Source organism: Sphaerodactylus townsendi, linkage group LG03 (assembly GCF_021028975.2).
Source record: "Sphaerodactylus townsendi isolate TG3544 linkage group LG03, MPM_Stown_v2.3, whole genome shotgun sequence".
In the NCBI taxonomy this organism is placed as follows: Eukaryota; Metazoa; Chordata; class Lepidosauria; order Squamata; family Sphaerodactylidae; genus Sphaerodactylus; species Sphaerodactylus townsendi.
In genome coordinates, this window is record NC_059427.1 from 8119632 (window position 1) to 8141739 (window position 22108).

The window sequence follows — 22108 nt, forward strand, 5'->3', positions numbered from 1 at the left end:
AAGATAAATATGTGTGAATCCACTGACCCAGATCAGCTATCCTTCCCCACCCACATTTTCATCCAGCCTTTCCTTCAAAAAACTCAAGACTCCCCCTCCTGACAACAGCCCTGCAATGCAGGTTAGACCCAAGGTCATCCCCAGCTGGAAGAAGATTTGAATTTAGGACCAAATCTTAATACTTCCATGTTGTAGCCATTGAATTGGGGGTGGGGAGAGAGAAACCCCAAGGATTGCATCTGGGTCAAGTGGAATGGAATCTCCTACTAAAACTCCCTGTATGGAAAAGTAAGGGGAACTCTGCAAATCAGGCCACAGGTATTTTTATGTATTAAAACTGTTTAAAAAGACTGAGGCCCTTTCTGCACACGCAAAATAATGCATTTTCAAACCACTTTCACAACTGTTTGCAAGTGGATTTTGCCATTCCGCACAGCTTCAAAGAGCACTGAAAGCAGTTTGAAAGTGCATTATTCTGCATGTGCGGAATGAGCCTGATTATTTATAGTCCATATGGACTAAACTGGATTTCAGATAGTAAATCAATATAATTATCAGGATGGGACAAACAATGAATTCAAGTAAAAGAAGCTTGGAACCACCAAAAAGAACAGAAGAACAGAGCGTGAAAGTATTATTATGATCTATTCATGCTAGGAGAAGTTGCAGAAAAGATGGATTCCTCCTCACCATGCGCAGTTCGTTAACTTTTACAGGGGTTAAAAGCTAAAGCCGATAGTTCAAAATAAGCTTAAACCAGATGGTATTACTCCACAGGCCAGATCCAGACCCTTGAAGGGACTCATCAGGCTCACAAACCAGCTGAGACAACCCCCCCTTCCCGATCTGGCCAGGCACCCCTCCCCCTCCTCCCCCACACACATACACACACACACCCAGTGCAGTGCAGCTCTGGGTCCAGCTGAGAGCCCAGCCAAGTCACATTTATGTTCTACGCAGCCCTTTTACCAAATGAATTTTATACCCCTGTATTACTCGGGCCCCTTCCGCACATGCAGAATAATGCACATGCAGTCCACCTTCACAATCGTTTGCAAGTGGATTTTTGCTATTCCACATAATAAAACCCAGCTTCAAAGTGCATTGAAAGTGGATTGAAAGTGCATTATTCTGCATGTGTGGAATATCAGTTAAAATTCCCTGCATATGTTCTAAAAAGGCTTCTTACAGCAAGTAACAGATCCCCTTGAAGAAAGCTTTTGGAAAAACACGTGGGGATTTTCAACTGTGTCTTAAAATGTAGTTTTGCTCTCTTTTGCACCATTGGCCTTGGCCTTATTTTTTTCATCCCCTGTGGGTGGTGAAGCCTTTTTGCTCAGGTCAGAAAAGAATACCCCCCACCCCGACAGTCCAATCAATTTACTCAAATGAGGGGGGGGGGCACCTTCCTAGAGAAGAGAGGGTCAAAGTAGTTGCCGCTTTTGGGGGGTGGGGGTGGAGAGACAATACAAGGAGGCTGGAAACGCTGAACCACATGGCGCTGTCCCCCCCCCGCCGCCCCCCCCCACACACATCCCCCGCACACACGAAAGTTCAAGAATGTGGGATTATCCAATGAAACTGCTGGGGGAGGAGGAAGAATCATTGGACGCACAGAAGAGTGAACTTGGGGAACTCCCTGCCACGGGATCGCCCGACCGTTCCCCAAGTTAAATGCACACAAGTATACGAAAGAAGAGCGGAGAAGGAAAAAACTAAGCAAGAAAAGGAGAAAAAGCAAGAAAAGGAATAAAGGAGGCAAAACTTGCATGCCAGGTTATCTCGTTGGGAGACAAAAAAAAAAAAAAGGGTTTCTACGGACCTACCAGCACATTCCAGGCTTTTAAAAATTAATTTTAAAAAAATCTGGACGGCCTTTACATTTATTTATTTAAAGAGGAGCTGTCTGCTGTATTGAAAGAGTAGATCCCTGATATTCAGCCCGTTTAGCTGCTGCTACAATATGAGTTGTAAATTGCTCCTCACTCATTCTAGCGATGAGATCCGAATCAATATAATAAAATGTACTCACTTGCATATACTTGGGCTTTTCTTTTTTTAAATGCTAGCCTTTTCCCAGTTTGGAAAAGGCCAGCAATTTTTTTTGATAGGCAAGCAAACCCGCCTCTAACTCAGAAATTTGTCCCGCTCAGCTCTCTGTCTTTGCAATCCCTGCAAAGGGATCAAGAAGACTTGCAAGGGATCTAACTATGAAAATGTATTTTTTTAAAAGGCTTCTTGCGCCAAGATTTCCCTGATCTGGGCCGAGAAATCCTTTCCTCCCGCCACCCTAAAGATAAAGAATAACCTTTATAAAACATAACATATATATATATAACATTACACATCAACTGGACGAAATTACACCAGGGGGTGTTCCTCCCCCCCACCCCCAGCTCGATTCCCAGGGACCGACCACGTGCTTCCCCTTGCACAGAATAAAGAAAATAAATGCAGGCCGTTCTAGCTATAGGTTTGTTACATATGGCTATTGCGGCGTGAAATCTACATGCCATTTAAAAATGTTATTTCATGTTTTAATGCCTCGTGTTCGCCGCCTTGGGGGGCGCTCTTCGGGTGGAAAGGCGGCATATAGACATACATTTAAAAAAAATAAAATTTGGGGAAAAGCAAAAGTCGGCAAACAAGTGTTTAAATAAAACGAACACCTCCCAGATAAGCTACCTGCAGATTCCTCACAATGGCTGCGTGACAAATCTCTCCTTCTATGCATCTGTCCAATGTCCGTGAAGTCTTCCTGTGGCGGGGAGTTCCATCCGTCCTACGACCAACTACAGCCGCTGAGGAGCGTCTTTGGAAATCGCCTTTGTACCTTACTCCCCGAGGCCACCTTCGAAGGACTCCCGATCGGGGACAGCTTGCAAATGAAGCCGGGAGGGGTTGGCTGCAAGGTCTTGAGACACACACACACACACACCCTCTGATGGGAGAAAAACGTCGGGAATTGCAGTCACGCGAGTTTTAACCCTTTGCAAGGCAAGGGCTTCTGGGATGTGGGCCGGGTCGAGAATATGCATCTGACCTTTACCAGGAAGACGATATTGGATAGATCTGCCAGTTTATCCCCCACCCCCCATCCCCTTTACCAGCTCCAGGGCAGGCAGGAATGCAACTGGTTTAATTCCTTCCTCCACAAATTCTGCACCTGACACGTGCTCCTCATCTGCTATAACAGGCAAGAAAATATATGAGGATTTGGGAGGCTTGTGACATTTGATACAACATGATGTTGTCGGTAGACTTATTTTCAATACATAAACATCAGAAATGCAACGACCATAAACATATATCCAAATCCAAATCCTTTATTAGGCATAAAACCGGTGTGTGTCAAGAATTCCAAATACAATAAGAAGGTCATTATTGCACAACTTGCAATACACAGAGTAAAAATAATAAACATATATCAAGAAAACCACAGGTCGCAAATCAGGCTCAATTTCTCATGCAGGCTTTTAACACAAACTTATATTAATTGCTATCACATTCATTTGTTTCATCAAGAACACAAAAAACTCACTGTATTCAGGAACCCAGCTCCAAATCATACAAATACACGTCTTATTTCAATTCAGTCCAAGTATTCTCCAAATAAAGTTCATCATTTCAATAGTCCATTCAGAAATTGTTTCTAATCCATTCAGGAAAAAAATGGGTTTATATTGGCAAACCCCGCTTTGTATGTAATGCTGTGTATTTTGTTGTCTTCCTCAGTGCCTCAACCTCATACATCTTATAATGAAGATCTCCTATGGGTAATATACTCTGTTCATCGAGCTGTCTCTTCCCACAGAATCTCACTTGAGCCTGATTTGCCACATGTGGGTTTCTTGATATACGTTGTCGGTAGACTGCCAAATGAGTATCTGGGGGGACTTAAATTTGAGTCCTCACTCTGTCACAGAAGCTCACCTTATGACCTTAGGCCAGACTCTCTCTCACATTCTCTCTGCCTGACCTACCTCACAGGGTTGTTGTGAGAACAAAACTGATGAGGGAAAACTGTATATGGGAGAAGAAATAAATGCAGAGCCAATGTGTCAGGATCATAATGAAATGGAACTTGGGAGTGTTGTTTTTGCAAGCAGGGTTCCTGTGCCTTTGCTGCGGCGTGACAGGCAGGAATTCATCTGGTGCAGCAATTACCTTCGCTATATTTTACTGCCTCTCATGCTGCTGTCCAAGATGCAACCAGAGGAGAAGATGGCAATCCAAGCAGAAATCATACTACATACTACAAACGTTCCAAAAATATTCCTGGATGTTTTCCTAATTGTTCCCCTCCCCACTTCTGTGGGAATTGCTTGTGGAAATTGAACGTCCATCAGTGGGAGAACAAAAAGGCATCTTTTTCCAGCTTTATCACTCTGATATCGCAAAAAGCCTCTCTGTGTAAGGTGGAAGCTTCCTTTACTATTTTTGTGGGAGGCAGTCAAGGTGAAGAGCAGAAACTTGGAAATTAGGTTACAAGACATGGCCTTGTTAGTCTAACTCTAAGGCTATAAAAAGCAATCTTGTGGAACCTTAAAAGAACACATTTTTATTCCAGCAAAATATTTCCTTGGCTGCCCCCTTCCTTGGAAGACAGTCCCCGTCATGAGATGTGTAGGGTACCATAGGTGTCCAGTTTTTGGGAAGCTGACCCCACTTTAAAACTTTAGATGCTTCCAATTCTCCCTGTGGGTTTCATTTCTAATGCAAACGGGGAAGGCATTAATAACTGAGAAGCAACTTTCCTACCTAAAGAGCTACCACAAATGTTCATACTAAAATCTATCTACTTCATTTATCCCCTATTTTTCTTCCCAACGAGGACCCAAAGTGACTTACAACATTATGTCCTGCTCCGTTTTATTCTCACAACAGCCCTGTGAGGCAGGATAGGCTGAAAGTGTGCGACTGGCCCATGGCAGCCCAGCAAGCTTCCATGGTGGTGTGGGGTTTTGAACCTGGGTTTCCCAGAACCTCGTCCAACATTCTAACTAACCACTACACTGGCTCATGTAACGTATTACAGCTATACTAAGTGAAAAAGTCAGGAATGGTGGAATTCAAGAAGGGACATCCCTAGTTGTAGCAAAAAATATTGTGTGGTACCTTCACGATGAACCCATTCCTTAAATAGAATTGCCATCCTCCAGGTGGGACTTGAAGATCTCCCAGAATTACAACTTACCTCCAGAATACAAAGATCAGTTCCCCTTGAGAAAATGGGTCCTTTGGATAGTGGATTCTGTGGCATTATGGCCCCTTCTCAAAATGCAGAAGAATGCACTTTCAGTCCACTTTCACAATTGTTTAAAAGTGGGTTTTGCTATTCCTCACAGTGAAATCCAGCTTCAAAGTGGATTGAAAGTGCATTATTCTTTATGTGCGGAAGGGGCCTATACCTTGCTGATCACCCTCACCTCCCCAAGCCCCAACTTTCCTTAGCTGCACCCTCTGATTTGCAACCTGCTTATGGCCAAAGCTTTTGTGAGGCAGAACTCCTCCCTTTTCTCAGATCAGCTGAATGAATGGAAGGTCTAGATCAGTGTAAGGTACTTTCCATCCGGATCCAAAAAGCAACATATGCTTCTTCTCTGTGGTGAAAAGTGTGGTCAAATCACAGCTGACTGACTTTTCAAGGCAAGAAGTTCTCAGAAATGGTTTGCCATTGTCTGCTTCCACCTGTGCTGAGAGAGTTCTGAGAGAGCTGAGACTGGTTCAAGGTCACCCAGCAGGCCACGTGTGGACCATATTTTTCTCTGTGGTTCCTCTCAAATACGGCAGCCCTATTCACATACTACAGTATACTCACAATTCATACACAATGCACACCTGATTGCTCTTTTTATATGTATTGAGTAATTCTTGTGTTAAATTTAGCACCGGTATAGCTTCTTTTAGTCCCACATTGATCCCTTTGTGGTCTGGTCCCTTTTTTCACTAGATAACTTTCCTTGACTCTTTCTGACAGACAGGTGAATACCAACAGGCACCACATACAGACTCTCACTGTAACTTTCTTTTTTTTTTTAAATCAGGAGTACAGTTTACAGTTTATTGTCCGTGGCCAAAGGTTGTATTTTCTATCATGTTAATATTTTCTCTCATACTAATATGTCAAACATTGTGATGTGATGTATTGTCGAAGGCTTTCACGGCCGTATTCAACTGGTTCTGGTGGTGCTGTGTTGATTTTCAAGGGTTCTGGCTGCATCTGTGGCTGGCATCTTCAGAGGTGTATCACAGAGGGAAGTCCAGTGACACTGGACACTGTGTAACAGACTTCCCTCTGTGATACACCTCTGAAGATGCCAGCCACAGATGCAGGCGAAACGTTAGGAACAAGATCCACCAGACCACGGCCACACAGCCCGGAAAGCCCACCAGAACCGATTGTGATGTGACATCATCTCATGGGTCAGTAATGACCTGGTGCTTACACCTTTTGAAAAAATATGTAAAAACTGGAGGAATACAGGTGAATTTAACCAGTGTACAAAACAGATTGCTTAAAGTGTTGGGTCAGAGAAACCCAAGTTCAAATCCCCGCTGGTTTTGTGCTAGTGTCTCTCTCTCTCTCACAGAATGGTTGCGCATTTTATGCAGTTGGGAAACCATGTTCGCTGCACTGAAGCTTGTGGATGAAAAAGAGTTAGATGGACAGGATGGGACTTTTTGAATAGTCCAGTAGTTTAACCACTGTGGAGCACCCTCAACCTTATTTACTATTATTTATTTTACTAGATTTGTTACCTCGCCCTTTCATGGTAACAGTTTAACATTAGCTTTAAAAGGGGCTTGGACAGATTTATGGAGAAGAAGTCGATTTATGGCTACCAATCTTGATCCTCTTTGATCTGAGATTGCAAATGCCTTAACAGACCAGGTGATCGGGAGCAACAGCCGCAGAAGGCCATTGCTTTCACATCCTGCATATGAGCTCCCAAAGGCACCTGGTGGGCCACTGCGAGTAGCAGAGAGCTGGACTAGATGGACTCTGGTCTGATCCAGCTGGCTTGTTCTTATGTTCTTATGTTCTTAAGATATGCTGGAAGTATGGGTTGCCTCAGCCTAAAGCCCAGTGGAACATCTCTGCCTTGTGGAAACCTAAAGCCCTGTGGAACTGGCTAAGCTCCTTCAGGGCCCTGGTCTCTGCAGACAAGAGTTCCACCAGGCTACAACCAGGGCCAAAAAAGCCCTGGCTCTGGTTGAGGTTAACTGGATGTCCTTTGGGCCAGGGACCACCTGGAGGTTACTACTGGAGGACCAAAGAGTCCTCCATGGGCAATATGGGGAGATGCGGCCCCAAAGATATGAGGGTTCCAGACTGCTCAAGGCCTTAAAAGTCAACATTAGTACCTTGAAAATGATTCGGTATTCAACTGGCAACCAGTGCAGCTGGTCAAGTATAGGTGTAATGCATCCTAGTCAGAAGTCTCACTGCTCCATTCTGGACTAGTGGTAATCTCCAGAGCAATTTCAAGGGCAGGCCAGTGTAAAGACAGTTACAGTAATCTAGCCTGGAGGTAACCTTTGCATGGATCACTGTGGCCACTGGCCAGATCCACACAGGATAATCAATTCCCTCCCATCAGACAAAGACAGATCTTTCCAAATTTGCCAGCAGCCCAGAGAATGGGACATCCCCAAATCCTGATGGATGTCTTGTCCAGAAAATAATTCCCTACAATGAGCTGCCATTAAGGAAACAATCCACCAGCCATTAAAGATAATTAACCATCTGTTTGTGAAAGGCCTTTCACACCTTTCCGTTGACCCTTTCGAATGGTCAAAAAGAAAGCAGTCTCCAGTCCTCTAGGCAATGAGTGATTTCTGCTTCCAGATATAATGTGTTCGCCTGAGAAGGCTAAATGGTGGAGTCTTCCTCTGTTTTATAAATCAAGATAACATTACTATACTTTGCTGGATTTTTATAGTAGTCCCTGGCATCATTCTTCACATTTAAATTCTTCACTGATCCCCCACAGAACTAGGATGGCGCCCAGCAGCACAGGGACAGAGCTATCTTGTTTTCCTCCTGACGACAACCTTGTGAGGTAGGCTAGGCTTGGAATCAGCTGGTGAGCTTCCACAGCAGTGAAGGCTTCAGATCTTGGTTTGGTTACCAGTTTGGGCTTGAGAAATTCCTGTAGATTAAGGGACAGACCCTGGGGAGGAAAAAGTTTGGGAAGAGGAGACAGTTTAGCAGTCCATCCTCCAAAGTTGTTGTTTCCTCTGGGGTAACTGATCACCTATCATCTGGAGTTCAGTTGTAATTCCAGGAGAATTCCAGTCCCTCAGTCCTGTTCTAACCAGGGGCATAACGAGGCAGCCCTGGGCAAACTGGGAGCTAATAGGTGATGGGGGCTACAGTTTTGAGGGGTCCATAACTTTGGACCCCCTGAACCAAACTGCACCAAACTTGGGGAGTGCCATCATCTCCAGATGATACCCTGAAATTTTGGTGCCAATACATCAAAAAAATCGCACCCCTGCAAGGAACATCCTAGAAGTTCTGCCCAAGAATCTTTGTTCTGCATTGAGTTTTCTGCATTGCTGTCAATGGGGGTTGCAGGCTGTGGGGCGAACATTTGTGAAGGCACAGTCTCAAAACTAGGGTTCATCAGGAAGACTGCTCCTAATGATACCCCCCAAGTTTAGGTGCAGCTTGGTTCAGGGGGGCCAAAGTTATGGACCCTCAAAACTGTAGCCCCCATCTCCTATTAGCTCCCATTGGAAACAATGGGGGATAGGGGCACCCCCTTTGGGAGTCCATAACTTTGGACTCCCCTGAACCAAACCCTCACCAAACTTGGGGTAGCATACAAGGACAGTCTCCCTGATGAGCACCATGAAATTCTTGGTGCCGCTAGCCTAAAACTGCGCCTCTGCAGGCCAAAAAAATGGAAAACCACTAAAATACCCAAAAACGAACCCAGCATTTTGATGCCCCCCACAAGGTGATGCCCTGGGCAGCTGCCCACCTTGCCCAATGGGCATTACGCCAGTGGTTCTAACCACTATGTAACTTGGCTTATTGCTGATTCACTATAAGCACTTTGAGCACCTCTCTAAATTTAAAGAAGAGTTACTTTCATGGTAACCCAATTTTTTTTCTTGCAACACTTCTGGGCCATGAACAGAGATTCAGCTGGTGGAATCTCCCTACATACTGGCTTTGCAACTGTTAAAAATGAAAGTTAGGCTGGTATAATTTGGGGTTGGGGAAGGGCATTTCCTTATTTCCTTTCTGGACTTTTTCCCCTGGAAAGATCAGGTTTCAGGTAGTCAGAGAAACCATATGGCGAATCTATGAAGAAACGCATGGGGTGGGGGGAAAATCTACGCTGAAAATCAGTGTTTGGAGATGTGTTTGGGCGGGAAAACAGAAAGAAGAGATTTTAAGCATTTAAGACAGCCCTGTGCTTGGTTCATTCGCCTTCGATATTCAGAACAGACAGAAATCCATCAGGCGCAGATCTGGCAACTGTTCCAAGCGGGGACGTCCTAATACAGTGGTGGCGAACCTATGGCACGGGTGCCAGAGGTGGCACTCAGAGCTCTCTCTCTGGGCACGTGTAACCCCCATGCCCAGAATGGGTTGGCCCAGAATGGGTTGACCCAGTAAGGGGGTGGAGACTCGGAGCAGCAGAGAGGCTGCAAGAGCTCTTTGCAGAAGAAGCAAGGCTACCAGACTTGGACCTTGATTTCCTATAAGCCCTTAACACCTTGTTAAGTGTAATTTCAATATTGTTGGGAACTACTGGGAAGGTAGTTGCTAGTTTTGCTATGTGTTGTAAAATGTTGGAGTTTATTGTTTCCAGTGGTTTTCTTTTGTGGTTGTAATGGGTGAGAGTTCTCCTGGAGACCTTTCATCATGTTGCAACCTGTTCATCAAGCCCTTGGAGTCTTCAGGAGCCAGCCAACTCCTGCAAAAGCAAGATTTGGACTTTGGGTAAATATCAGTAGACTTCTGTAAAATAGAAGGGACTTTGAAATGCAACCTGAACAGGACCTTGAATTGTAACGTTAAATGTTGATGTTTTAAAAGTGTTAATTGTAAAGAAAAGTAAACCATTTTGTTGTTTAAAAATTGTTGTTGCAACTCATTCCAAGTACTGCCCCACAGAACCCACAAGCTGAGGTTACACACGCGCAGAGTGCCCCCCCCACATCTAGGCTGGCCTGGGCCACTGGGCTCGATTATTAGCATTAAACCTAAGACCTAGTTTTGGGGAAGCAGTGTAGGTAACCCTGTTAAGCGCTGTTAACAAACCCCACTGATTTTCATGCGCTGAACTAAAACACGATCCTTTACCAGGGAGTAAGCTTGGTTGCTGACAATGGGGCTTGCTTCTGAATTAACCCTCCTAGGGTTCAAAGCAAAGCCACCGACTACCAGGTTGGATTACTTCTTACCGTGTTTCCCCGAATATAAGACAGTGTCTTATATTAATTTTTGCTCCCAAAGATGCGCTATGTCTTATTTTCAGGGGATGTCTTATTTTTCTGTGTTCTGTTCGTCAGGCATGCTTCCAAACAAAAAAACTTTGCTATGTCTTACTTTCGGGGGATGCCTTATATTTCGCACTTCAGCAAAACCTCTACCATGTCTTATTTTTCGGGGATGTCTTATATTCGGGGAAACAGGGTAGTAACACATGCCTCGGAGCCAACCGTTTTTTCTAAACTAAAACCTCAGTATTCGGGTTAAATTGCCGTGTTGGCACTTTGCGATAAATAAGTGGGTTTTGGGTTGCGATTTGGGCACTCGGTCTCGAAAAGGTTCGCCATCACTGTCCTAATACTAAGGATAGCGATTGCCCATAGGGGATGCTGGAAGGCACACTTGCCCATAGGAGATCCTGGAAGGCACGCGTGCTTCCCATTACTCCCTATGGGCAATTCATGCATTCCCTACGGGCAATCGCGGCCGTGCCGTCCATTCCGCCTGGAAAGCCGCACCTGTTGAATCCCTGTCTGCCTGGGCAGCCCTTGAAGCGCGGAGAGGGAGAGAGAAAGGATATTCCTATCGTAAAAATGGAGCCGCATAATCCCAATCGTTGCAACCGTGCGCATCCCCCCCCCACGCTTTCAGGCATTGAAAGGGTTAAGCCCAGAGAGGACGCGCTTGCTAGAAAAGCTCCAGACGCTGGAAAGAGAGGGGGGGGGGTGGATAGGAAAGCCACAGAGCGAAGTCCCTTCCTTTCCTTTTCCGCCTTCACCCTCCATTCCGTTCCCCACCTTTTGGCATAAAGTGGGACCCCCCCCCCTTTTTTTTTTTTTGCATCGCTAAACTGCGACTGGGTGCTTGGAAAGGAGGTGTTGCAATCCCAGGAAGGGGCGGTTTTTGCAGCAGTGAGTACCAAGAGGGGGCGGGGGGGGGCTCCGACCTTTATATGCAATCCTGGGGAGGGGACCAGGAGGAGAGGGTGGGACGGGGCGGGCGGAGCAAGCCCCCAAAGCAGCTGAGTTTAGCAGCCCTCCCTTGCGACATGGCGAAATGATCCCATTCAGAGCCAGGTGGGGTGGGGGTGTGGCCGGCTCTAAGCTTCAAGCCCCTTTTGCCCTTCCCATAGGAGCTGAGTGCCATGCATTGCCCATCCATAAGCAGGGTCGTTCTTTCCTTCCAGGGCTGCCAGTCTTCCCGGAATTGCAACCGATCTCCAGTCTACAGAGATCAGCTCCCCTGAAGGAAGGAAACGGCTGCTTTGGAAAGTGGGCTGGCTGGCATTATACCCCACTGAGGTCCCTTCCTCCCCTGGCCAAACCTCGCCCTGCGCCCCACCTCCAAATCCCCAGGAATTTCCCCACTCCTGTGGTTACCAACTCCTGTTGGTAGGGGTGACTGACCTACTTCAGATGAAACGTGCGTTGGCAGACCCATAAGAGGAAGAAAATAATTAAACGCCAGGAATGTGGAGAAAGCCGCGGGTGGCAAAAAGTGCCCTATCGAAATACCTGCAGTTTTAGTAACCCCTCAAAATAGGGTTGCCAACTTCCAGGTGCAGCCTGGCGATCTCCCAGAATTACATCACTTCCCTCAGAGAAAACGGCAGCTTTGGAACGGCAGCTTTGGAGAGTAAACTGTTTTATTCCCATCTGAGCGTGCTCCCTTCCCCAAACCCTGCCTCTGCAGGCTTCCTCCTGAAATCTCTAGGAGTTTCACAAACCAGAATCTGTGTTGGGAGTCCGATTTTTAGAAGCCCTTCAAAGAGCAGCCTGTCCCTTTCTTGGGTTTCAGTTGGCTTTCTCCTGTAATGGTTCTCCTTTGGAGAGGGGCTCTGACTCGGTGCCCAGGTTCAGTCCCTCACCTCTCTGGAGCTGCAGGAGTTTGGAAAGGCCCTTCCCACTTGGAGTTGAACATCTGGGCAACATGGAGTGAGGGCTACAATTGTTCTGTACAAATCCTGAATTCTGAAATTTGAAAAATTTCTGAAATTTGGAGAGTGATGGTAGCTCACTGGCAGAGCATCTGTTCAGCATCTCAAGTTGAAAGGATGAGAAAGACCTAGGTCAGTGATGGCGAACCTTTTTGAGACCAAGTGCCCAAACTGCAACCCAAAACCCACTTATTTATCGCAAAGTGCCAACACGGCAATTTAACCTGAATACTGAGGTTTTAGTTTAGAAAAAACGGTTGGCTCCGAGGCGTGCGTTACTCAGGAGTAAGCTTGGTGGTAGTCGGTGGTTTTGCTTTGAAGCAACCGTGCAACTCTTCCAATGGGTGAATCATGACCCTAGGAGGGTTTACTCAGAAGCAGGCCCCATTGCCAGCAATCAAGCTTACTCCCAGCTAAGGGATCATGCTTTAGTTCTTCGCATGAAAATCAGTGGGATTTAACAGAGCTTAACAGGGTTACCTACACTGCTTCCCCAAAACTAGGTCTTAGGTTTAATGCTAATAATTGAGCCAGAGGCCCAGGCCAGCCTAAATGTGTTGGGGCAGGCATTCTGTTTGCGCGTGCCCACAGAGAGGGCTCTGAGTGCCACCTTTGGCACCCGTGCCATAGGTTCGCCACCACTGACCTAGGTTATAACTCAGTAAAAGGCAGATTCATTTTGGGAGGGCCACAGCTTAGTGGCCGAGCACATCTGGTGTGGAAAACATCCCGTGTTCAACCCCTTGACATCTTCTACTGAAGGATCATAGGTAGCAGTTGTTGGGAAAGACCTTTTTCCGCTGGGACTGATCGGAGTGGACGGCATTGAGCTGGATAGTCCTGCGGCTTGTATGTGGTATAAGGCCACTTTGGATGTTTGTGAAAGGGCTGCTTCTGTGAACACCTGTGTTGGGTGAGGCAGAGATTCAGATTCTTACCTTCTGTATCCAAACTGCAGCCTAGAGGCCCAGGGATCAATTCCTGACATCTCCCAATTAAAAGATTTCCAGTAGCAGGTATTGTGTGCAGCGGAGAGAGAATCCCTTTATCCTAAATACCTGCAATTTCAGTAAACCCCCAAAGTAAGGTTGCCAGTTTCCCAGTGCAGCACGGCAACCTCTCAGAATTGCATCACTTCCCCCAGAGAAAATGGCAGCTTTCTTGAGAGCTGTCCCCAGACAAGGGAGATTACTGGACCAATAATCTGGCTCAGTACAGGGGCTGCCTTCTACTGAACAGATATTTGGCCCATCAAGGTCAGTATTGTCTGTTCAGACTGACTGGGGCTCTCTAGGATTTCAGGGGGAGGTCTTTCACTTCACCTGTTACCTGATCCGTAACTGGAAATGGTGGGGATTGAACCTGTGACCTTCTGCATCCCAAGCTGATGCACTACCACTAACCCATGACCCCCTGTCTGAATTAGTCTGCTTCTTCCTGAGTTAAAGCCTTTGTCTATCTCTGGCTCTCAAACAAATTGAATCCAGGGCCTTCTGCATGCCCAGTGAACTTCTACCACGGAGACACAGTCCCTGCCCAGAGTAGGAGGCAGTTTCATGTTTTTGGGGAGAGAAATGGCAGCAAAGATCTGGAGGAAAATCTTCAATCCTCAGCAACTCAAGTTAAAAGGGCTCTTGGGTAGTGAGTGAGGGTAATGGCCCTCCCTAGCTGGAGACCCTAGCATGTTGCTGCCAGTCAAATCAGGCAGTTCTGCTCAGGAACAGCCAAGGGATATGAGTTTATATCAAACAGCTCTGTGTGTTCCATGTCCTTCCACTGTGCCATCTTCACGCCTGTTGGTTTTTAGAGGAATTGAGCAATAGATACCAAAATCCTTGGTACACAGCCAGAGTCCTAGCTAGCAATGGTTGAAAGTGCCATCAAATTGCAGCCAATTTATGATTGTCTTTGTAGGGTTTTCAAGACAAGGCATGTTCAGAGGTGGTTTGTCATTCCCTGCCTCTCTGTAGTAAACCTTAGCTTCTTTTGTTGGTCTCCTTCCCAAAGACTAACCAGGGCTGACCTTGCTTAGCTTCTGAGATATGAAATTGGGCTATCCTGGGCCATCCAGGTCAGGGCAGCTAGCAATAGATAGAGGATGTCACCTTTTCTCGTCTTTTTGCATCTATTTCTGCCTTGTTTCTGTAGGGAGAAATGCCTCTGGGTAACAGCCTGTTTGTCTAAAAGCCCCTCAATGGTCACTGCCAGAGCCTGTGGGATAGAGTTGTCCTGACGCAAAGGTGGAAGACACACACAAACCCACAGGATTTCCACCAAACACAGCAAAAGTGGTCTTGAAACAGTGACTTGGCAATGGGATAAAGCTTCTCTATGGCCTCCCGGAAAGCAGTTACAAAGCAGGGTGGTGCCCCGTCGACGCTGAGTCTTCAATTCCAGGCCCCGCTAGAGCACCGGGTGAAGATGGAGAAGAAACCATGCTGCTCCAAACCAGCAGAGGGTGCCCGCAGGGGGCCTCGCGTTGTTCAGGCTGGCAATGCCAAGGAACTTTTGCACCGGGTGTCGCCACCCCAGATTAAACAGGAACCGGATGAGGGGCTGGCCCAGCGCTGGGAAGCCCAGTGGCAGGAGTTCCTGAAGGTCGTGCAGTCTCCTCAGTCAGGATGGGGGAACTCACAGCTGCCGGACCTAATGGCTTTCAGTGACCTGAAGGGTTTCCAAACTTCCCGTGGAACAGCCCAGCAGGCCTTTGGCAGGGGAGGCGCCTGGAAAGTGAAGGAAGAAGCTTTGGAAGAAGAGGCCGTCAGCGCAGAAACACAGCGGCAGCGCTTCCGGCATTTCTCCTACCAGGAGGCCGAGGGGCCACGTGAAGCCTGTGGCCGCCTCCGGGAGCTCTGTCATCAATGGCTGAAGCCAGAGCGCCACACCAAGGAGCAGATCTTGGAGGTGCTGATCCTGGAGCAATTCCTTAGCATCCTGCCACCAGGAATCCAGGGCTCTGTGAGGGAGCGCGGCCCTGAGACCTGCGCCCAGGCAGTCGCCCTGGCCGAAGGCTTTCTCCTGAGGCAGCAGGAAGCTGAGCGACCGCAGCAGCTGGTGAGAGACATTTTGTCCTTGGTCATTCTGGGGAGGCACTAGGGTAGGAGGTGGGCTTGCAGGTCACCCAACAAGCTTCTGTAGCAGGGTAGGGATTCAGACATGAGTCTCCCAGCTTCTAGTCCAGGGGTAGGGAACCTGCGGCTCGAGAGCCGCATGCGGCTCTTCTGCCCTTGCACTGCGGCTCCACGAGCCGAGCCGCCGGCTTCATCCAGGGTGGATGCATCCATGCGCTTCTCAGAATGAGTGGAGTAAAAGGTTAAAAAGCCCAATATATATAGTGTTATCTTTATTTTAAATGTCAAAAATTATTTGCGGCTCCAAGTGTTTTCTTTTCCCATGGAAAACTGGTCCAAATGGCTCTTTGAGAGTTAAAGGTTCCCTACCCCTGTTCTAGTCTGACACTGGCTCTCAAAGGCTGTCCCCCAGCTTCTAGTCTAGTCTCAAAGGCTGTCCAGAGTTCTAGGGAACTGTTTTGTAACCACTATCCCACACAGTCCCTGTGATCGGCAGCAATTCTCCACAGGTCTTCTCAAGAGGTTTTTCCTGATCTTGCTATCTGAGATTCGTTTAATAGGAAATGGCAGGGACTGAAGCCTTTGACCCTCTGCACATGCTCTGCTGCTGAGCCACAGCCAGTCCAACAAACAAGTGGATGCTGTTTGAACCATTTTAACCACACACATCAGGAGTGTCCTACTTCTGAAGAAGAGGGGCATGGAAGGTTGCCGTAGTTACGGAGCAGGATCTTTGGTGTCTTCTGTTCCCTGATGTGATGCTGCTGTTGTAATGTCTGCCCTGGAACAGAGAGAGGATTCCCTCTTTCTTCAAATGGCAGAGGCTCCTGAAACAAATAACCTCAGAAGTTTGCCAGGTCTCTCATGTGTTGCTCTAGCAATGGTGAAGCATCCGTTACTGATGGTTTGAGTTGCTGTGATCACATGGAATGCTCAGACAGACAATCGACCAGTTGGCCATCTAGTTTTTGTGAGGGAAGGGAAAGTGGTTGATGTGACTGGGGATTGAAGCCTGACTCAGGTACACCGAAAGCTGGGAAGAGATCTCAGAGCCCAGGGTGGGAAAGCAAGACAAGAAAAGTAGGAAAATAGGACTGAGGTGAAGGGCCCAGAACGAAGCACAGCTACGCCCCTTCCGCACATGCAGAATAATGCACTTTCAATCCACTTTCACAATTGTTTGCAAGTGGGTTTTTTTATTCCGCACAGTAAAATCCAGCTGCAAAGTGCATTGAAAGTGGATTGAAAGTGCATTATTCTGCATGTGTGGAAGGGGCCCTAGAGAGACAGTCTTGAGGAGGAAGGGCGGACGATGTAATAGAACTTGGCCACATGTTGTATAACAGCTCGAACTAGCATTTGGGTTGAGATTCCCACTTAGTTCAATAGGTAACCATGGGCCAGTCATGCTCTTAAGTCTAACCTACCAGACAAGGTTGTTGGGAAGACAGAATGGAGAGAGGTAAAGAGTTTGGGACTCTTTAGTTTGGAGAGAAGATGTCTGAGGGGGGATATGATTGAAGTCTATAAAATTATGCATGGAGTAGAAAATGTTAACACAGAGAAATTTTTCTCTTTCTCACAATACTAGAACCAGGGGGCATACATTGAAAATGGTAGGGGGAAGAATTAGGACTAATAAAAGGAAATATTTCTTCACGCAACGCATGATTGGTGTTTGGAATATGCTGCCACAGGAGGTGGTGATGGCCACTAACCTGGATAGCTTTAAAAAGGGCTTGGACAGATTTATGGAGGAGAAGTCGATCTATGGCTACCAATCTTGATCCTCCTTGATCTCAGATTGCAAATGCCTTAGCAGACCAGTTGCTTGGGAGCAGCAGCAGCATAAGGCCATTGCTGTCACATCCTGCATGTGAGCTCCCAAAGGCACCTGGTGGGCCACTGCAAGTAGCAGAGTGCTGGACTAGATGGACTCTGGTCTGATCCAGCAGACACTTCCTTATGTTCCTATGTATGCTGCCTGTAGCAACTTAGAGGAGAGGCAGAATGAAGATGAGTAGGTTGATAGAGCTGCTCACCCAAAGTGGGCAGTACAGCTCGCAAAGCCATAGCAACAAGGTGGAATGTAGAATTAGATTAATCCAAATTCTTCCCCCCAGCATTTTCAATGAATGCCCCCTGGTTTTAGTACTGTGAGAAAGAGACAAAATTTTCTCTCTGTCAACATTTTCTACCCCATGCCAAAAGTCTGGAGGAAAAGAAAGCCCTGTCCCTGAAAAGCCACTGTGGTGCAGTTGGAGACCCAGGTTTAAATCCCTCACTCGTGCCACAGAAACTCACTGGGTGACCATGTATTGTTGGAGGCTTTTATGGCAGGAATCAACTGGCTGTTGTGGGTTTTTTGGCCTGTGTGGCTATGGTCCTTTGGCTCCCACTGTTTTGCCAGCATTTGAACTGGCATCTTCAGAGGCATGTCATGGTAAGATGCATGGTAAGATGGAGCAGCAGTGGCAAAGGAGGTTAAGAGCTCGTGTGTCTAATCTGGAGGAACCGGGTTTGATTCCCAGCTCTGCCGCCTGAGCTGTGGAGGCTTATCTGGGGAATTCAGATTAGCCTGTACACTCCCACACATGCCAGCTGGGTGACCTTGGGCTAGTCATAGCTTCTTGGAGCTCTCTCAGCCCCACCTACCTCACCGGGTGTTTGTTGTGAGGGGGGAAGGGCAAGGAGATTGTAAGCCCCTTTGAGTCTCCTGCAGGAGAGAAAGGGGGGATATAAATCCAAACTCCTCCTCCTCCTCCCCCTCTTCTTCTTCTTCGTGGCATTGGGTGACCTTGGGCCAGTCACACACTTTTAGCCTAACCTACCTCACAGGGCTGTTGTTAAGATAAAAAAAGAGGTGAAGAGAGGGATCTAAATCACTTTGTGTTCCCTTTGGGGAGAAAGGCAGGATAGATCAAGTAATTAAATAACAGAGGCTTAGTGGATAGAACTGGGCAGCTGAAGCTTTTCATAGCCTGAAGGTGAACAATAAGAACATCCCAACAATAAGAACATCCCAAACATTAACCAAACAAGACTCTTCTCTCCACCTCTTGCCCCAGGCCTGTCAGCAATGATAGCAGGTAACACAGGCTGGACTGGATTGACTCTACAGATAGGAGCAGTGTATGGACAAAATCTCCCTTTCCTAAGATAGTAAAGTTTGCCCATTCACTCTGTGACCTTCAATTGAGGTTTCCTACTCTCATTTCAGGGCATTGACTCCTTTGAAGAAGTGACTATGACTTTCCCAAGGGTGCAGCAGGTCTGTCTGGGGGCTTCTCGGAAGCAAGGTAAGATTATTTTTTAAAAAAAAAATCTGGGTGGATTTGCAGTGGCCACAGGGATCTTTATCTCTCTTTTTTTGCCCACATTTTGCCTTTGGGGGGAAAAGTCCCTTGAGCTGTCACTGTGTAGCCTCTGAAGCCTATTGTTCTACGTCTGGCAGATGTCTGGTCCCTGCTAAGATTCCCAAAGGCATCAATAGCATTCTTCCTACAGGCAGGCATAAAATATATATGTTTGTAAATAAATGAAAGGGGGAAGGGATAGGAGGTCCAAGTTCCAGTCTCCACTTTGCCATACAATATTGCGAGCTGACCTTGGACCAGGCAGGTATTCACGAGCTATCCAACCTCATAAAGTTGTGATGAGAAAATGCACAAAAGAATAACGTATGCCTCTTGGGTCTCTGCTGCAGAAGAAAGGTGGGGTTTGACCTTATAAATCTAATTTTGCCTAGAGATGACCAAGAGAGAACGATCTTGGAGGCTTCCTGGTAATCCAGTATTGCTGCAACTCTTTTGTCAAGAGGCAGAACTAGAGTTGAAAACTCCCATGTTGAGAAATTCGTGGAGATTTGGGGAAGAGCCTGGGGAAGGCAGGATTTGGAGAAGGGGGGACATCAGTGAGGTATCAGCCATAAAGTGCACTCTCCAAAGGAGGTATTTTCTCCAAGGGGGCTGACTTCTAGCATGGAGATCAGTTTTAATTCTAAGAGATCTCCAGGTCATACTTAGAGGGTGGCCCCAAGCAGCTGCGTAGCACCAAGGGGGCGGGGCGGGGCGCGATGCACTGGGTGCGCGCCTGTGCGGGGGTGGGGCGGGGGCATTCTTGAGCGGGGTGGAAAATGCAGGCATGCCCCAGGTGCATCTCCTCCTCACTCCGCCCCTGGCCCCAAGCTGTATCTAGCATTACCGGCTTTTAAATGCTGGTTCTCCCACACTTAACAAATTCTTTTTTCTGAATGAAGGGTCAATTATGTACTAGTAAAGAGATTCCCCTTTGAAAAGCTTTCCTTCTTCTAAGTGCAATGCATTAAGTTGATACTGCACACAGCGTCTTGAAATCTGGTGATAGCTTTCCTTCTCATTCCAGTGAGCAGCAGGTTGTTGAATGAACATCAGAGGCCGACTGTGCGGCCTCAGGACTATCCTGAACGAGAGGCTCTGTGCGGGACGTCATTGCAGAAACCCTGCGAGAATCTGTCTCACGACACCGGGAGAGCTTCCAAGAACCAGCCAAGACCAGAGAGGCATCAGGGCATCCACCCTGGGAAAAGAGCAGCCGAGGCCATCCCCTGCCGGGTAGGCTATGAGGACCTCAGCAAGATAATCTTCCAAGAGAGGATGCAGGAGAACCAGCGGCAGAAGAGGTGTGTTGTCCTCCGCCGGCGGATCCACTCTGAAGAGAGGCTCTACAAGTGCCAGGACTGTCGGAAGAGCTTCGACCACCGCTCACACTTCATCCGACACAAGAAGATCCATACGGGGGAGAAGCCCTTTCAGTGCACTGACTGCGGGAAAAGCTTCAACCGTAACTCCAACCTCACCACGCACATGCGGACCCACACGGGCGAGAAGCCCTACAAATGCTCGGACTGTGGGAAGAGCTTCCGCTGGAGCTCGGATTTTATCGTTCATGAAAGGACCCATACCGGCGAGAAGCCGTACAGCTGCGCCGACTGTGGAAAGGCCTTCCGCCGCAGCTCGAACCTCACTGCCCACGAAAGGACCCACCGAGGCGAAAAGCCCTACAAGTGTTTGGACTGTGGGAAGAGCTTCACCCGGGGCTTATATCTAATTGCACACAGGAAAATGCACACAGGAGAATGAGCCCAGCGTTCCTGAAAAGCCAAAGGAAATCTCATGGCACGACTTTGCAAGCTACTTTTTCCAGAGGGGGGGTGTTGTCAGATAAACCTCTGAGACCAAGCTTGTATCCACAGTGGCAAGTCACCCATCTGTACTATGTCAGGGTGTGTGCGTATGTGTGGATTTACAGGGCTAGTGCATGCAACCTCCAGGAATGACAGTCAGCTGTGAATTCTCCTATACGTTTCTGTATGTCAGATGAACTCCTCCTTATAATGGTTATCTGTGGTGCAGTTCCAGCCTGTGACACAGCCATACTAGGCAGTCATCTGCGGGCACTGTTGTTGGGATGGAAGTGCCTCTTCGGTTAAGGAAACTTCAGCCATCACTGTAATTCACAGAAATGAGGGACTTGCCTTCCTGCAACTGTATGTTTCACAGTTCTGCCCAAATGCATGATTTAGTGGTAATAAGGGAGTTTATCCTATAAGGCACACACAAAGAAAAACTAAACCAAGTGAGTTTTAGTCCTCTTACCTATGCAGATAGGGTTGAAAGCATGTCAGTTGGGAGGGGTGATCAAGAAGATTTCTAGCAATTGTGCGGGGAGGGGCAGGACTTCAGTCTTACATTGAGCTTTTTGTCCTCTCCAAGCCAAGCAGAAGTGGAATAAATGTAGGTAAAGGAATGCAAATCTGCCTTGATTTGCCTGATAAGTTAAAAGGCAGCACTTTGTTCAAAATTCTGAAACCCATCATCTTGACTTACTTTTAAACCCAGCATTTGCACATGCAACCCTGTCGTTGGTGTGGCTGGTCACTGGGCCGATGTGGGGCAAACTATTTCACACAAGAAGAGAAGGAGAGTTTGGTTTTATACCCCGCTTTTCTCAACCGTAAGGAGTCTCCAAGCTGCTTACAAACTCCTTCCTTCCTCCTTCCCACAACAAACATTTTGTGAGGTGGGTGGGGCTGAGAGAGTTCAGAAAGAACTGACTAGCACAAGGTCACTCAGCAGGCTTCATGTGGAAGAGTGGGGAAATAAACCTGGTTCGCCAGATTAGAGTCCACCACCCATGTGGACAAGTAGGGAATTAAACCTGGTTCACCACATTAGAGTCCACTGCTTTTCACCACTACACCACGCTGGCAACTTTCTGTGTGAAGCTGCCCCTATTATTATTATTATTGTTACTATTTATTTATACCATGCCATCAGTTTACAGTATACCTGCTATGGGCCCTGCCGTGGCTATAAATCATGAAAGGTAAGAATAGAACCTCCATACACAGAGGCAATCTATCACTCAGTAAACAATGAGATGGGGATTCTCCTTTCCATGTTTGTGACCTTCATGGAAGCATGAGATGAGCTGCTTTTTATAAAAGGATGAGTTAAATTCATGGTACACATTTCTCTCATCAGCTACTAACTACGAAAGTTAAGAATGGAATCTCCACTACACATGCAGTATATCAGTTGCTGGGGGCAGTGAACAGCAGTCAGAGTTAGGGGCGCATCACCTCCATATCCTGCATACGGGTTT

General features: G+C 47.2%; 1 protein-coding gene across 1 annotated transcript; it reads left to right on the top strand.

The window, feature by feature from the left end:
- Window positions 1-11178: 11178 nt before the first annotated feature.
- On the top strand, window positions 11179-21070 carry LOC125428739 (zinc finger and SCAN domain-containing protein 31-like). Its single transcript, XM_048489346.1, has 4 exons — window positions 11179-11367; window positions 14541-15446; window positions 18684-18762; window positions 19847-21070. The coding sequence occupies exons 2-4, from the start codon at window positions 14724-14726 to the stop codon at window positions 20581-20583; spliced, it is 1539 nt and encodes a 512-aa protein (XP_048345303.1). The 5' UTR covers window positions 11179-11367; window positions 14541-14723; the 3' UTR covers window positions 20584-21070.
- The last annotated feature ends 1038 nt before the right edge of the window (window positions 21071-22108 follow it).